Raw genomic sequence first — 16,735 nt, forward strand, 5'->3', positions numbered from 1 at the left:
GTCATCCATGCTAGCCTCAGCCCCGGAGGAGCAACAGATGCTCATAGAAACACAACGGGCTGGACGCCGTCAAAGGCAAACCGTAAGTAACAAAAAACACAAATTAAATCCAGAAGTCGGCAGCAGACCATAAAGCCTTAACCGGTGGAGGGCGCCAATGAAGTGGCTTTCATTTCGTCTACTACTCCCCAAACGGTTTCCTGCTCTTACTGCTGAGAACCAGGAGGTGACGAGAGGCCGCCGTATCGGCCCAGAACGCAGCGCTGCGGAAGCCTGCACGCGCTGTAGGAGGCTTTGCTAATTACACAGACCGGGACCGACTCCTGCAAGCCTCCAGAGGATCACGCATTCAGGTCGCCCAGAACAGTAAACGGCAACAGCACAGCGCCGCTTATCCTCTCAGTCGAGGGAAAGATGCCAAGAAACCCGGGTTCCCTCCACTCCTGCTCTGACTGCCCCAGTACTCCAACTGGAGATGACAACGATGTGTAAATAATGAGGGATGTCCTGCAGGATATTTCACAGACTACAGTAGGTCCCTTTGTGCCACATCACTGGTCGCTGCCTGTATCTTGGTTTCGAACATGATACCTTATATCACTTCATTAAGGTAGGCTATTGTTCCTTATCCTAAAGCTTATTTGCTAAGCGTCCTTACAGAAGTTTTTTTTCTGCATTTACAATAAAAATATGTAAAATATGGATGTGTTTTCTATGTATACAAAGAAATTAATAAAAACAGTTGATCACAACAATTGGGGAAGTGTGTCATTATGAATTCAGCTTTTCAGTTGTAAGAGAAAGATCGTGTTATTTCTTTCAAAAGTTACCTCGTCTTACTTGAAAGATGCCTTCATCTGGTTTTGGCCATGGCAGGAAATCATCAGTTCCAAGGCTGAGTCCTTTGCTGCATGTCATCCCCCCTCTCTCTCATTTCCTGTCTATCGTGCTCTATGAATAAAGGCAAAAAAATAACAAGCTGACAGACACGCAGCCAACACATGACACACATCTGCAAGACAAGGAGCGACGTTAACGTGTCTGGGACTGAGCTGTCCGACAAATGTACGCCTGACAAAAAGGTCTGATGTTTTTTTTCAACAGCCGTCTGAATAAATCCGACATACTTCTAAGGTACATGTTTCCATCTACGTTCCTCTGACTCTGGCTTTTCACTGATCCTGGGAAATGAAAAGGCTGAAAAGGAAGAATTCAGATTGTTTTGCCATTTCACTGTAGACAGCCAACACAATCTGAAAGCACTGCTGTGAACAGAACCATGTTTCTATGTCCGGCGTATTTTCAGCTGTATTGACACCAGTGTGGCCCTGGCCTTAAGGTCTGTTTTCATGAGACAGTGCTGAGATGCCTTACCGCCCAAATCCAACTGAATAAGTGGCTAAAACCTTGTCTGATCCTGGGCCAGACCTGTGGAAAAGCAGCCCCAGTGTCTTTTGATCAGAGGACCGTGGACATCAGCATCTGATGGCTTCAAGCCAGCCCTTATTTTTTTCAGCATAGCATGTATGTAATAACATAATTCACCCAAACTTTCAGTATATGAGCGTGGAAGTTCATTCTTGACCAACGGGAACAGTATATGTGACAAAAGAATCTAAGCTCAAAGGTTCACTTACTAATTTTCAGATCTTTCAACTGCATCTCATGGTCTTCGTTTGGCAAATAAAGCTGTCAGGTGTCATCATGTGACGTAAGTGTGGAAACATCTCCCATGACCTCTGAAGAAGTCGTACCGACAGCGGAAGATGTGCCAAAGTTTTATGGACCACCAAAGGTAACATACTGTCCCCAGTTATTGAACATACTGTCCCCAGGTATTGAACATACTGTCCCCAGGTATTGAACATACTGTCCCCAGTTATTGTCTCCAGTTGTGGAAGCATCACACATCAGTCAGCTAAATTCCTTGCTTGTGTCACTGGGCTCTTGGTGGGATGTACAGAACATCATATAAGAATAGTGGTGACCTGGTCCAGATGCAGAAGGACTTGATCCCCCCACAGAGACTGATAGAGCTTTTGTTGTTGTCAGTATGCTGTTTACCAGGAGTTAACACAGGACCTCAGCTGGCAAGTTCGAACCAACCTCAACTTGGACAGACACTGCTAACTCAAGCATGTGACCACCAGTAGCATCCCAGTGGGTCTCCCTTGCATGGCTGGACTGTCAGAACATCTAACCAGAGTCCACAGGGAGTCCACACTTACCACAAACCGTTCAACACCTTAGGATCTCTGCTGCTCCACCCTAAAGACAGGACCCCCCTGAGAGGAAGACTGGTGGTATGTGGCATCATCACGACATCACATGTGACTGAATGAACACCAGCAGCAGACATCATCATCTGTCTGTGAACACCAGACCAAAACCACTCCCAGCATCCACTGGGAAGAGGTCAAAGGTCATCGATCAGGAGTCAGTGGACGGCGGTAGAAAGATCTACGAGGACATTCACATCTGACACCAGAGACCATCTTCGAACAGAGACAGGGGTTACCATCTCCCCCCATATACAACCACCTGTTGTCATGTGACCAGAGCCCCGTATTCATGTTAAGTGTTGGCCCCTGTGGTGGCTCCAGTCACTGAAGAGGGCCGGGCTCCAGAAGCCGGTAAGCTGGCTTTATTTTGTTGAAGTAGTTTTTAGTACATTTCTCTGCAATTTACTCCACTATTTTATTTGGTGATTTACTTGATTCATTAATCATGTTCCTTTTGAAGAATCCAAAATTTGAGTTGTTTTATTTTCACCTGGAATTGTTGTAATATGTCTGAACTTTTTTGGCCTCTTTATTCAAATGGCAATTCAATATGCAAAGTGGCAATGCAATCCTCAATTCAGTTTGAATTATTTAATTATTCTGATTAAAAATTAGCATGAAAGCTCAATCAATTGCATTTCATATTGCCATGGTTTTTTGGTCTCTTTATTTAAATGGCATTTCAACATAGCCGTTGTTGCCAGCGTTGTAAATTAGTTAGCAACCAGCAGTGGCTTTAGCTACTAACTTAATTCGCTAGCGTTAGTTTAGGTTGTTAGCAAGCTACTAACTTTACCCAGGCCTAGCTAGCATTAGCTTGTAATGCCTCAGCATGAAGATGTAGATGTAGAACACAAAATGCCACCAACGGCCCCGCTGTAATAAACTAATGTCTGAAAACATGGACGCTATCTGAGGCAGCCTTAACCCATCAAGAAGAACGAACTTCCGGCTGTTACCCAATCACTGAACGAGGAAGTGACGTCCTAACTGAAGACCCGCCTTGATGAGAGGACTGACAGATTGCAGGGACAAGTGGAAGTAAATGCAATTTAAATAAAGAGGCATAAAAACCATGGCAAGATGAAATGCAGTCTATCGAGCTCTCATTCTGTTTTTCAAACTGAATTGAAGATTGCATTGCCACTTTGCATACTGAATTGGCAGGTGAATAAAGAGGCCAACAAACTTCCAGACATACAAAGGTTTGTTTTTCTTTGAGAAAGACAGAAAGAAAGACGTCTGGGGACGTCACGTGTTTCTGTCTGCGGGGGGAGACGCTGCAGGCGTCCTGTGGGGGGCAGCAACACGCCTATCTGCATGCCAACTACCGGAGCGTGCATTAGAAGAAGAAGAAGAAGAAGAAGGAGAAGGAGGGCATCATCCGTCTTCCATCTTCTGGGAAGCCATCAGCCGTCTGCTCGAACGCTACACGAGAAAAGCCCAAACGTCAGCCATCATGGGAGCCGTTCTGGGCCTGTGCTCCGTGGCGAGCTGGGTAAGTGACGCGCCTCCGTGTCCGCAGTGAAAGCAGTGTATGTGCCGCTGCTGTCGCTGCTGTCATGACTGCGCAGCAACACAAAGCGCCAGGCCGCCGCGGTGACTGGCTGTGGCGCAGGCACACACCAGTAAACGCGACGTAGCTAGTTAGCATGTTAGCATTGTATAATCCTAATCCGAAGGTTGTAGTTCAGAATGTGGATTGCTAACTGGCCCATGTAGCAAACTGCGGGGCCACCGGGCGTCAGCCTCTGTGTGAGGCCCAGCTGGCCCAAATAACCACAAACATGTCGAGCCTCGACAGCTTCGGCCGTCCTTTAAACCTGCCCCCCCCCCATTAATCTAAGCAGTTTGAACAGTGTGTGGTGGTTTGTGTTGTGAACATTGTAAACACGCTGCCGTCGATGATGTCAACAAAGCAGCCAGGCTATGACGTCAGCTGTTGCAACACTGCAGCCTGTAAACAGAGTCAGATATCAGGGCAGCCCGCAGGGTGGGGGCCGGCAGCCCGCAGGGTGGGGGCCGGCAGCCCGCAGGGTGGGGGCCGGCAGCCCGCAGGGTGGGGGCCGGCAGCAGAGCCAGAGAGCCAGCTGCTACCTGAAGACGTTCATCAACAACCCCTTGATTGACTGCTAGGCTATTTATGTCCTGCCTGCCTGTCTGCCTGCCTGTCTGTCTGCCTGCCTGCCTGTTTGTCTGTCTGTCTGTCTGTCTGTCTGCCTGTCTGCCTGCCTGTCTGCCTGTCTGTCTGTCTGTCTGCCTGCCTGTCTGTCTGCCTGTCTGTCTGCCTGCCTGCCTGTTTGTCTGTCTGTCTGTCTGTCTGCCTGCCTGCCTGCCTGTCTGTCTCTCTGCCCGCCCGCCCGTCTGTCTGTCTGTCTGTCTGTCTGCCCGCCCGTCTGCGCGCCCGCCCGCCCGTCTGTCTGTCTGCCCGCCCGCCCGCCCGTCTGCCTGTCTGCCTGCCTGTTTGTCTGTGTCTGTCTGCCTGCCTGTCTGCCTGCCTGCCTGTTTGTCTGTCTGTCTGCCTGCCTGTCTGTCTGCCTGCCTGTCTGTCTGTCTGTCTGCCTGCCTGTCTGCCTGCCTGTCTGCCTGCCTGCCTGTCTGCCTGCCTGTCTGTCTGCCTGCCTGCCTGTTTGTCTGTCTGTCTGCCTGTCTGTCTGTCTGCCCGCCCGTCTGCGCGCCCGCCCGCCCGTCTGTCTGTCTGCCCGCCCGCCCGCCCGTCTGTCTGTCTGCCTCTCGCCTGTCTGTCTGTCTGTCTGTCTGCCTGCCTGTCTGTCTGCCTCTTGCCTGTTTGTCTGTCTGTCTGTCTGCCTGTCTGTCTGCCTCTCGCCTGTCTGTCTGTCTGTCTGCCTCTCGCCTGTCTGCCTGTCTGTCTGTCTGCCTCTCGCCTGTCTGTCTGCCTCTCGCCTGTCTGTCCGTCCGTCCATGTGTGAGTGAAGACTAAATCCAGTGATTTGTGTGTGCAGATCCCGTGCCTGTGCGGCAGCGCCCCCTGCCTGCTGTGCCGATGCTGCCCCAGTGGAAATAACTCCACAGTGACTCGCCTCATCTATGCCTTCTTCCTGCTGCTGGGAGTGGGTGTTGCGTGCATTATGTTGATGCCCGGCATGGAGGGGCAGCTGAAGAAGGTAGGCAGGGTTCCTCACACAAAATCCATGCAATATACCAAACTGTGAATTATTACAGTACAGGAAAGAACAACTTTATTTCTGCTGTGACTTGTCAGATTATTGTTCCTGCTGTTAGGCCCAGGAGCCCTAACCTGTTTGCTTTTGTACTGCTAAATGTGGTAGTTAGTAATTACTTCTATTGTGAAGGACGTTGCAGCAAATGGAGGCGACGATGATCCGTTTTTTGTGTTCATTTATGAACCTGTGGTCACGAAGCTTGCATGACAGAAATATGAACATTTCGGGGTATGTATAAAATATGCTAAACTGGTCACACACACACACACACAGATGATCCACTTCTACCTTCATGGGAAACTATAATACAGGCACTGCACATTCAGAATCCACACCCCCTCTGTGCTGAAGTCCCTGATACAGGACACATCTGATCCTGCCTGTACATTTTCCTCTTTTGTTCAGGTTTTTAAAGGTGCATTACTATGGAGACGATACACAGTTCATGTAATTTGTTTATTAGCTTGTACTGGCTCCCCAGCGGTGAATCACAGCTGCTCCTAAATAATGCGACTTCTGTGATGACACCACCACAGTCGGGGTGCCTGTTGTAGAGGTGGCGGTGCCATTTGATAGCCATGGTTGCATTATGCATAAAAACATCTGACCTCTCACACACACGTGATGCGTGAGGTGGTGCAGAGGTTTCACACGTACACGTTTTACATTTTATTTTTCCACGTGTGTATCAGTATTCTTAAGAAATCCAGTCGAATGTTTCATCAGGGAGACACTGACTCACGTCCTCGGTTACAGTTGTTTATACTCTGTTGCATGCCAGCTGTGTGATTTGTGATTTTAAAGTCTGACAGTCTGCATAAAAGTGTTTCCTGGAGCAGCCTCATGGCGTCTGTTCTGTGTATAGATTCCAGGTTTCTGCGAAGGAGGGATGGGTTCGTCTATTCCTGGCGTGGAGGGACACGTTAACTGTGACGTGCTGGTTGGCTACAAGGCTGTGTACCGCATTTGCTTTGGCATGGCCATGTTCTTCTTGCTCTTCTCTCTGCTCATGGTGAAAGTGAAGAGCAGCCAGGACCCCCGAGCCGCGCTGCACAACGGGTGAGTCGGCACGCATCCATCCACAGCCTCCTCTGTTTGCTGGGACACTTTACTGGACTTGTCTCCTGCATTATAGAGACGGATGATGCCTCCACTACTTAGTGTTAACCCTTTATGCAAATCCACACGACAAACGTCAGTGCCAGTATTTATATTTATCATGTATTATTTAGAAAAATCAGTAAATTCGACCTGCTGTAATATGTGCGCCTGTGTGTAAGTGCACGTGCTGGAACGTATGGCTTACCATAGTTCAGGGCCTTTTCTACCGCCATCATCCAGTGGACACAGAGTGAAACATCCGATCTAGGGCTGTAACAAGTTATTATTTTCATCGTTGATTAATCTGTCCAGTGTTCTTCTGAACAATCTTGAAAAGTGCCCATCACAGTTTCCCAAAGCTCAAGATGGCATCTTTTAAAGGGCCAGTCTGTAGGATTTAGTGGCCTCTAGTGCTGAAACTGCAGTTTGCAGCCAATTTGAATCCCGCTCGCCTCGCCCTCCCCTTCCAAGTGCGTAGGAGAAACTACGGTGGCCGCAAAACTCTTGAACAATACCAACAGCCCTCTCTAGAGCCAGTGACTGGTTTGTCCGTTCTGGGCTCCTGTAGAAACATGGCGGTGCAACATGGCGGCCTCCGTGGAAGGGGACCCGCTCCCTCTGTAGATATACAGGGCTTATTCTAAGGTAACGAAAACACGCTTCTTATTTTCACTGATGAAAACATACTTATAAATATTATATTTCTGCCGACAGCTGCTCCTACATGTTTCACGCTGGAGCTTTTTAAAAGTCCTCGTTGTGTCCGACTAACAATCCAAAACGCAAACATTCGATTTGCATTGATACAAAGCAGAGAAATGTAGCAAATCCTCTCACTGGAGGAGCTGGAATGAGGAGACGTTTGGCATTTTTGTTTTATAAATTACTTGAAGTATTCATCTATTATCAAAACTATTACTGATGAATCATTTCTGCTCTAATCTGTGCAAGAACTGACTTAAGAACTGTTGACAGGGACCTATTTAATACCTGTTATCTCTCTGTCTCTTACAGGTTTTGGTTCTTTAAGTTTGCTGCAGCTGCTGCCATCACTATTGGATCCTTCTTCATCTCAGAGGGCCCCTTCACTACTGGTAGCTGTTGTTGTCCGTTGTTGTCTCTGTAGCGTCTGTAGCTCTGCGACAGTAGACCAAGGCTGTGGGTGCCAGGTCGTACAGGGATTCTCCTGCATATGACATCAGCACTGCTTTATAATGTCCCACATGAACATTTGAAAGAAAACAACTTGTGATATGTACAGTTTGCTGCATTTTGACAAAATCCGAAGGGTTCTTAAAGGGTTTTATTAGCTTAAGCATACAGTCCTTTGGTTCGTCTGAATGCGTAAATTACCACATTTGGAGATACATGGTCTTTACTGGACGTTGTAGATATGTCTTTGTACCAGCCAAGAGGAAACGTAGTTTCCACAGAACGGGTCCAGACTTGTGTCTTCATTCTGGTTTGAGTTCAGTTTCAGGCGGCAGCAGAAGGCCTGAATGTCTTGTCTCTGTAGTGAAGTACCCTCTGTGTTCCGCAGTGTGGTTCTATGTCGGCATGGCTGGAGCCTTCTGCTTCATCCTCATCCAGCTGGTCTTACTCATCGACTTCGCCCATTCCTGGAATGAATCCTGGGTGGAGAAGATGGAAGAGGGCAACTCTCGCTGCTGGTATGCAGGTACGGTGACAGTGTGGATGAAAACGCGATTAATGACGACGTTAAAGAGCTCTGTGTTATTTCCAGCTGGTCAGCTGCGTTGTGGCTGTTTTATGTGACGCTGACGGATGGAAACAACACCTGAACTGTCCGTGGCAGCTCTCGTGGAGACACCACGGGCTTAAGTAGAAAAATCTGGACTGCCTTAAAAGCCATTCTTACTGTGACGTATGACATCATGCAAAAATGAGTCATCACAATCAGTTAGTCATGTGTTTACTCTGGTCAGAGGAGAACCATTAAAACCCATGATGATGGAATGAAAGACAGTGACGGTAATTCATTCGTGCGTTCACATAAGAGAGCCAGTCGGACTGTCAGGGGGCTTTCAGGCAGGCCGCCTGCGTAGTGCCCAGGTCTTAGCGAAGGCCGCTCTTCTGCCAGGCCTGCGTGGAATGACGTTGTGTTGTGTGTTCACAGCTCTGCTGTCCGTCACCGCAGTCAACTACTTATTGTCTCTGGTGTCTCTGGTCATGTTCTACGTCTACTACACCCACTCTGATGGCTGCACTGAGAACAAGGCCTTCATCAGCATCAACATGCTCCTCTGCATCGCTGCCTCCGTCATGTCCATCCTGCCTCAGATCCAGGTTCACACCAGTTCTCTATTACATTCGTGTTTGAGCAGGGATGGTTTTCAGTTTCTGCATATTTATGGTCTGTACTCAACATGAACCCAAGACACGTTTCCATTTTCACATTTTAATCTCAGCGGTAGGATCTGAAGCGGTGTGTGGGTCAATCATATCAAACTGGCAAACTGTGACTTAGTATTGTCATGGCCCGACGGGATCCGTAAGATCTGCTGTTGTGCAGTGTTGACTGCAGTGGCTGATGAAAACAGCATGTGGAATGGATCCCGGAGCTTTAGAGAAAGACCTGCGCCTCATATCGTTTCGACTGTGCCGAACTACAAACTGTCATGTGCCGCTTCCTCCGTGAAGCTCAGCAGATATGAGCTGGGTGCTTTTGGTTGTTGATGTATTTTGCTACTAATGCCTCTGTTCTGTTCTCTGTGTGAAGGAGTCACAGCCCAGGTCCGGCCTGCTGCAGTCCTCCCTGGTCACCCTGTACACCATGTACCTGACCTGGTCTGCCATGACCAATGAGCCTGGTAAGATAACATTCATACTATATATAGAGCTTTTATGCATTCCCCTCGCCCAGTTACATCAGAAACATTGGGAGTACCTGCTCCTCACCTCGCTCTGTGTGCACTTTGAGCTCTTGAGTGTTTCGGTGAAACTCGCCGGGTGACTAGCAGAGATCAGGGCACGAGGAGCATCACTACAAGAGTGATGTGGCAAGAAACACAGTCTGGTTTACATGCACACAAGAAACCAGGTAACGCAGGGAGTCAGACAAGGCGTTCAGTGTGTGTGTGTGTGTGTGTGTGTGTGTGTGTGTGTGTGTGTTGGAGGGCTGACGGTGCAGTGAGAGTTTTTATGTTTGTGTTCTTCTATGAGGCAGCTGCATCAGTGACAGACTTCCTTGCTGTCACAGAGACACGTAAAAGGCCGACTAGAAACCCGGACCTTTCTCCAGGAGAACTGGGGAAATCAGGTGTCTCTAATCCCCTACCCTGGTCACAGGACCTGGGTTTCTCTTATGTAATATAATATAAATCTCAAGACATCATATTCCTGCAGCTGACGTTAAGCCGGTTACCTAGGTGCATGTAAACACTCTGTTGTCATAACGGGTAGAAAAACTGGAATTATCTTTTAAAAAGTCAGAAATGTGGCGACCGCACAGCTACTGCCCCTGATGATGATGATGATGATGATGATGACATGTAGTATATATGTTTCTGTATGACGTTCAGTGGCAGTCTCGGTGAATGATGCTCATAACCATTTCTCTTCTCTGTGAGCTCTTTGCGACACGAGATCAGTGAAAGCTGTCGACGCAGCGCGCCCCGTGTCTGTGCCGGGGTTTCGAACCAGTGGAGGAGGCGCAGGCTGTCCGGAGTGACAGCCGGTTAGTTTGCCCCCGCCTGGGGACCAGTTCATAGTTCACCCGTTCTACAGAAGCAGACTCGGCATGTAAGGGCCCAGCTCCCGGGCTGAGCGCCCCCCGGAGCCCACAGCGGGGCCCCGGCCGGACCCCCGGACGTAGCTCCAGCTCGTCTGTTGGTTTTCTTTTTGTCGGCCAGCGTTTGTATTGAATCTCAAACGAGCGTTGCGGTCTGCTTGCTGGGATCCAGAGGAGGTGGTTTTGTGCTGGGCTCTGGCTGTGTAACGCTGTGGTGAGCTTCACACTCGTGTGCTTTGTGTCTTTCGTTGTCAGCGGGTGCCTTTTGAAATACCTGTTTGTCAGTGATTACGGGGTCACGGACTGAAAGACGTGGGTCCTTTTGTAGGGTTGACTAGAACACAACTAAGAAACTTTGTCAGACCTTAACCCTGCCTGGCACCCCGGCCCCCAGTCGAACCGCTACAGCGCGGCCTGCAGAAACCCGGCGGACGTATCGCGGCTTGAAAGCAGCAGTAAGTTTGACTTTTCTTGTCTCACAGACAGGAAATGTAACCCGAGCCTTCTGGGTATTATCGGGCTGAACAGCACCAGTCCTGCAGGTCCGGACCATGTGGTTCAGTGGTGGGATGCCCAGGGGATTGTGGGACTGATCCTTTTCCTCATGTGTGTCCTCTACTCCAGGTGAGGAAGTCCTTTAATTATCTGTGCAGTTCTGAAAGTTTACGCAGCAGGCTGATGTTCGTTGGTTCCTAAAATGGCTGTGTCTCTGCTGCTGTCTGAGAAGGTAGCTGATGGCACTACGTTCTCTCTTTTCCTCCGTTTGTCCTTCAGTATTCGTAATTCGTCCAACGCCCAGGTGAACAAGCTGACTCTGACCAGCGACGAGTCGGCTCTGATCGAGGACGGGCCTCAGACTGACGGCTTCGAGGAGGGCGGCGGTCTCAACAGAGCTGTGGACAATGAGAAGGACGGCGTCACCTACTCGTACTCTTTCTTCCACTTCATGCTGTTCCTGGCATCTCTCTACATCATGATGACGCTCACCAACTGGTACAGGTGGGCTTCACACTGCAGAGGAGCCAGTGAGGCTGCATCGCAGTCTGCCGTTATCCTACATCTTTCTTATTGTCGACAAATCTCATGACAGTAGTTTGTAGCAAACGGTGCATCTGTCGGGGACTATTTTCAGCGGCGGATGCTGTAGTGAGTATGTGGGGCAGCAGGACGGTGTGTGTGGGACTGAGTCAGAATAAATACATTAATGTTTCAGTCGTGGACAGTAAAGGACTGCCAGAACAGCCACAGACATATTGAAGGGTCACTTACCCAAATTTCAAAAAAGAAAAATGTATTTTCATACTTCCCACTGGTGCTATCTGTCCACGCGGATGGTTTTGGTTTTATTTGTCCAGATTTCTGCCTCAATACAATTTTTGAGGCATTGTCCCTGTTGTTGTGGATAGTCCACAGAAGAAACTGGAGACATTAGGGACTGTTATTCAGTAGAAAGTATTTCCAGTTAAAATTGTTCAGCGTGTTCTCTGTGTGAGATGTTGCTTTTTTTTTTCGTCATTTTTTGTACAAACTAAATTCTGATCACAAATAAAACCAAAACTGTCTGGAGAGTTACCACGAATACACATCTTTGAATCCTTTGGGGGAACTGAGGCATTTACTAGCGGCCTTTTCCTCTGAACACTAAACATGTCTAAAAGTTGAGTCCAGACCAGCGGCTCTGCTGCCCTCCTGTGGATAAACCCTTTCTACATTAAATGAGATGACAGTATGTGGATTGGTCACATTCTATTCTATCTGCTTTGCTAATGCTTTATTTATTCTTCCAAATTAAAATGTATGTGCAGGTGGACTACCGTCACTCGAATATTCGTATCACATATTCTTTGGAATCCAGACCAATACCTGCAGAGTATTAATCTGTCAGCTGATGTGTTCCTCCATCGTTCTCTCTGCAGCCCCGAATCCAACTACGAGGCCATGACCAGCAAGTGGCCGTCTGTGTGGGTGAAGATCTCCTCCAGCTGGATCTGCATCGCCCTCTACGTGTGGACGCTGGTGGCTCCGCTGGTTCTGGTCAACAGAGACTTTGACTGAAACACACACTGTCCCGCAGCTCGTACACACATTCATGCTCTGCCTCACCTGTGTTTGTTTCCGCAAAGTCAGTAAAACAGTAGGTCGCCAACCCTGCATCAGTTACCTCTGGGGGGGCCGGGGCTGCGCTCAGATGGGCTGGACTGTTTAGTCTGGTGGCTGTGGCTCGTCTGTAGGCTGCTGCAGCCCAGTCTCCTCTGGTGTATCGCCGTGTGAATCCTCAGCAGCCTGTTGCAGTGGTTCCCCATGCTGTTGCCATTGTAAATATATCCTGTGTGTTCCCAGTGGATGATTTGTTTTCTTTCTATAAAGACAGAGCTGCATGCTTTTCCTTTTTAAAACGTGACGTGACATTAACAGTAGCTGTATCTGAAGCTTCCCCCCTGCGGGCAGCAGCAGTTGAGCTGTGACTGTAGTATTACATTTGGAAATGCTGCTACGTGTAAAAGAAGGGAGAAAGTGCTTTGCTGCTGCTGTTGTCGGATGGACTGGAGTTGTGTATGAGCAGGACTGCAGCTGTGGCACTGAGAGATGAGAGCGACTCATTGTAGTTCACTAACTAGTACTAGTATCACCAGGCATGAGCGGTGCTGCGTAGCTGTGTGTGTGTGTGTGTGTGTGTGTGTGTGTGTGATTCTAGTTATCCGCTATCATGTGTTAAAGCTCCACCAGCTGTGTGTTCACTCTGCAGCTTGCACACTCCTCAGCACATACACAACAAGGCATTCCTGTTTTTGTTGCTTCTGAGTTGCATTGAATTTTGACTTTAAATGTAAAATTGAAATTGATTGATTGTTTGAAAACTTCTAGATAAGTTATTTGGTAGTGTTTAGCATTAGCATGGAGTTTCTCACAGCCTTGGCAGACATATTGTGGCTATACATCTGTTTGATTGTCTCACCTGTGCTTTTATCCTAATGATATATTGTAACTCGTTTAATAAAACTGATGAAAACGAAGTCAGATGTGTCTTGCCTCTGTGTTGCTGGGCCAGTTGCTGTGAGGCCTACATTTTAACGGGATGAGATGGAGCTGTTTAAAAATAATGATATCAGATTCTGATATCATGAACCTCATCACAGTTTCACAGAAGTTTGTCTGTCAAATTACAGAGATCCATCGCCCTCCAGATAAACTAATGTTTACCTCCAAGATGCTGACACAAAATCTGAGGACAAACACTCACTCCATCAGCTCAGAATAAGGAAATATGCCCACTAGGTAGTCTTAGTATGTCATTTCATTCATGATGTGGCTTATTTAACCAATTCCAACTGTGTGTATAAAAATACCAACATCGAAATGGGGACTATTTCTTCAGCAAAAAAGTAGTTCTAATGAAAAGTCTTGGCAGTGTGTCCTGTGGATTATTGCCACTGATTACGCCTAATGTATTTCATTAAGGCAGCAGGTGACGTGCTCCATTATTCAGCTGCACTGCATGAAAAATGAAAGTAGTATCACAAAGTACTGAAACAATAAAAACAATCAGAGCTCATGTTAGTATGAAATCATTTAAGTGTCCCGTCATCTCATGGGACACCTGACCAGATCAGTCCAGGTGATCCCATACAAAAGAGCAACACAATAGTATCCTTCCATCCCTTCTGATGCCAGTTGTTCTTCCGCAACTCCCATTCATTCACTAAATAAGTTGCAAATTTGAAGGTCTCTTTTTCAAACAACCATTTCAGATGTGAGTCATCCATATCCAGCAACTCTTGTTTATCGTTAAACAAAAGATCACAAAGTCTACAGTAAAAAAAACACAATGATCTGTTTCTGTCAGATCACACTGGACAGATTTGACTTTTTTTCTTCCAAAGCAGCGAATACCAGCTGAGCACAAACAGACCGTTTTTCTTTGGAAGATTATAAAGAACTTAATTTTCAGTAAAATAATAATTTTTTTAATTTCACAAGTATTTAGCTTTGGTTTACTCCAAATCTCATTTGCCCAGTTCTTTTCAACTTTGTGAACATCCGCCCTCTCCTACTTGAAGAAGTAATCTTCAAACCCATATTTACAACACATACAAGTTCCTTATCCAGGGCCCATTTTTGCTGATTCCATTTATATTCTTTTGGCTTGTCTGTTATCATCCATATCGATTAATCTATTCCATATCCTGGCGATACACATCTCCCCCGCAGGGTTCCCATTCCATATCTAAATGTGTCTCGTTAATGTTAAGCAACACCAAGGAAATATCGAATGGCCCAATTATGAATAACCTCACTGTTGGGGCAACATCCATGACCCCAAAGCTCAGCCACCTGGTCAAACAACCTCCATTTCTCACATCACTCATATATACAAGACAACATTTTCTGCATGTCATGCTCATTCCCAACTGGGACAACATCATCCTCGTACAAAAAAAACCAAAACATTGTTTTCCTGCACTTTATACCACAAACTAATTATTTAACTGCACATACCAAGTCATGTATAAAGTCGGAATCAAAACATCTTCTTTGTTACCCCTAATGGTAATCAGCTATTTGTTTGTCTCTATGAGACAAAGGCGTCATCAGATAACCTCTCAGGAAGGAGAAAACTCCAGGGATAACTTCCTATGTTGTTCTTGTTGCAAGGCATCCCCGCAGGCTAAACCATAGCCTACTAGAAGGTCCTTCAGAGCGCCGTGTATATTCCAAGTTCAATTCAGTTCAATACAATTTTATTTATATAGCACCAATTCATAACAGAAGTTATCTCATAGTACTTTTCCTATAGTGCAGGTCTAGACCGTACTCTTTATAATATTATTTACAGAGATCCAACAAATCCCACCATGAGCAAGCATTTGAAAAAACTTCCTTTAAGAGGCAGAAACCTTGGACAGAACCAGACTCAATGGAGGGCGGCCATCCACCACTGCCATGTTAGGTTTTGAGAAAGAAAGAGAGAAAGGGGGAGAGAACGTAGAATTTTAAAATAGTAATAATGTAACGGTAGTGGTAACATTATTATTAATAAATGAATAATAATAGGAATGACAGCTATAGGAATAATGATGTCAGTATTAGTAACAGAGCCAATATGTTGAATGAAATGAAAGTTTATGGAGTGTTTCTTAATAATATTGCCTAAAGGAAGCATATATAAGGTGAATAGAATCGGTCCAAGCACAGAACCTTGTGGAACTCCGTGACTAACTTCATTATGTTATGCTTATAAGTGGTGATGCACATGACATAATATGTTCAGTTGGTATCCTCATCATCTTATTGATCAAATTGTGCATCAGCAGTCTGTTGTTATTCACTGTCATTACAGAACTGTAACAGTGTAATCTCTAAACCTTTTGGAACAATATAATGAACACAGCTAGCTCAACCCACTCAAAGCCCCCTTTCTGAACTCTGGAAACCTTGATGACATCATGTGAGTTAAGGTTTATGGTTCTAGGTATTTAAAAACAGCATCTTCCCTTATATGATGTCGTTGCATCGATCACCTTGGGGTTCTCTGATGCAGCTCCCTCTACCTATACTGCCCACTGTTTCATATGGACATGGTGACCTTTGCTGCATCCGTGGTTTGAACTTCCATTCTTAGCATGGGTTGATGGTCATCCCAAGATTCCTATCTGTTAGATATTATCCGCTCAAAGGTTGTGGGTTGTCCATTCAAGTCTTCTTCAATGTAACTGTTTGAGTTGTCTCAGGAGTCAGGTTACATACATATATATAATCAGTTATATCATCAGTCATATAGTGTCAATAACCCTGTAACACCAAAACATCCACTTACCTACACATTATAAGATTATATATTTACAGTTTAAAATACACACAGGGCTTTAACATGTACATATCATCCATCTACAAACCCTGTACGCTGTATATACTGTATATAGAAAAGCATACATGCATTTACTGTAACCACCTACTATATGTATATAAAGTAATCTATTACATTACCCATTTAATATTTATTGCTTTGCACTGTTTGTATTGTCTATAATTTACAGAAACACTTGGCTTGTATATAGACATTGTATGTTGTTGTTCATTGTTTTTATATTTATTTATGTATCCATCTATTTTTTCACCTACTTGTATGAACGTAATAGTTCTACGTTTAGTTTTATCTTTGTTCAGCTTTGTTGTCCATGTTGTTCTGCACGTCTGTTTCTATCTTGCTGTGCATTGTTCTCAGAACTGTGCGTAACATTGAGAGCAACTACAAACCAGAGTCAAATTCCTTAAATGTGTTTGCATATTTGACCAATAAAACTGATTCTGTTATTGTTCTTAAAAACTCCCATTCACAGAGGCATTTCTACTACGTTGTTTATATACCATCTATATCAATGAGGATAGGCTTGTAACAGAAACACCTGTCTGTATAA

The 16,735-nt window shown here is 46.0% G+C and overlaps 1 protein-coding gene across 2 annotated transcripts; it reads left to right on the top strand.

The window, feature by feature from the left end:
- Positions 1 to 3,351: 3,351 nt before the first annotated feature.
- Positions 3,352 to 13,333, top strand: serinc1 (serine incorporator 1). Of its 2 annotated transcripts, none has more exons than XM_044168733.1 (10): positions 3,352 to 3,780; positions 5,246 to 5,407; positions 6,333 to 6,526; positions 7,583 to 7,662; positions 8,109 to 8,246; positions 8,706 to 8,875; positions 9,309 to 9,399; positions 10,802 to 10,943; positions 11,094 to 11,318; positions 12,125 to 13,333. In XM_044168733.1, the coding sequence occupies exons 1-10, from the start codon at positions 3,742 to 3,744 to the stop codon at positions 12,372 to 12,374; spliced, it is 1,491 nt and encodes a 496-aa protein (XP_044024668.1). In that variant the 5' UTR covers positions 3,352 to 3,741; the 3' UTR covers positions 12,375 to 13,333. The 2 variants fall into 2 exon arrangements, with proteins under 2 accessions (XP_044024668.1, XP_044024669.1); XM_044168734.1 differs by having other exon boundaries at positions 3,373 to 3,780; positions 12,236 to 13,333.
- Positions 13,334 to 16,735: the final 3,402 nt, after the last annotated feature.

The sequence above is a fragment of the Siniperca chuatsi genome, linkage group LG16 (assembly GCF_020085105.1).
Source record: "Siniperca chuatsi isolate FFG_IHB_CAS linkage group LG16, ASM2008510v1, whole genome shotgun sequence".
Classification (NCBI taxonomy): Eukaryota; Metazoa; Chordata; class Actinopteri; order Centrarchiformes; family Sinipercidae; genus Siniperca; species Siniperca chuatsi.

Bases quoted from the DNA above. Each gene is read 5' to 3' on its own strand.
- serinc1 (XM_044168733.1), top strand. From the start codon at position 3,742: ATGGGAGCCGTTCTGGGCCTGTGCTCCGTGGCGAGCTGG. The intron at 5,408-6,332 runs GTAGGCAGGGTT...TTCTGTGTATAG, and splicing joins TGGAGGGGCAGCTGAAGAAG to ATTCCAGGTTTCTGCGAAGG. The intron at 9,400-10,801 runs GTAAGATAACAT...CTTGTCTCACAG, and splicing joins TGCCATGACCAATGAGCCTG to ACAGGAAATGTAACCCGAGC.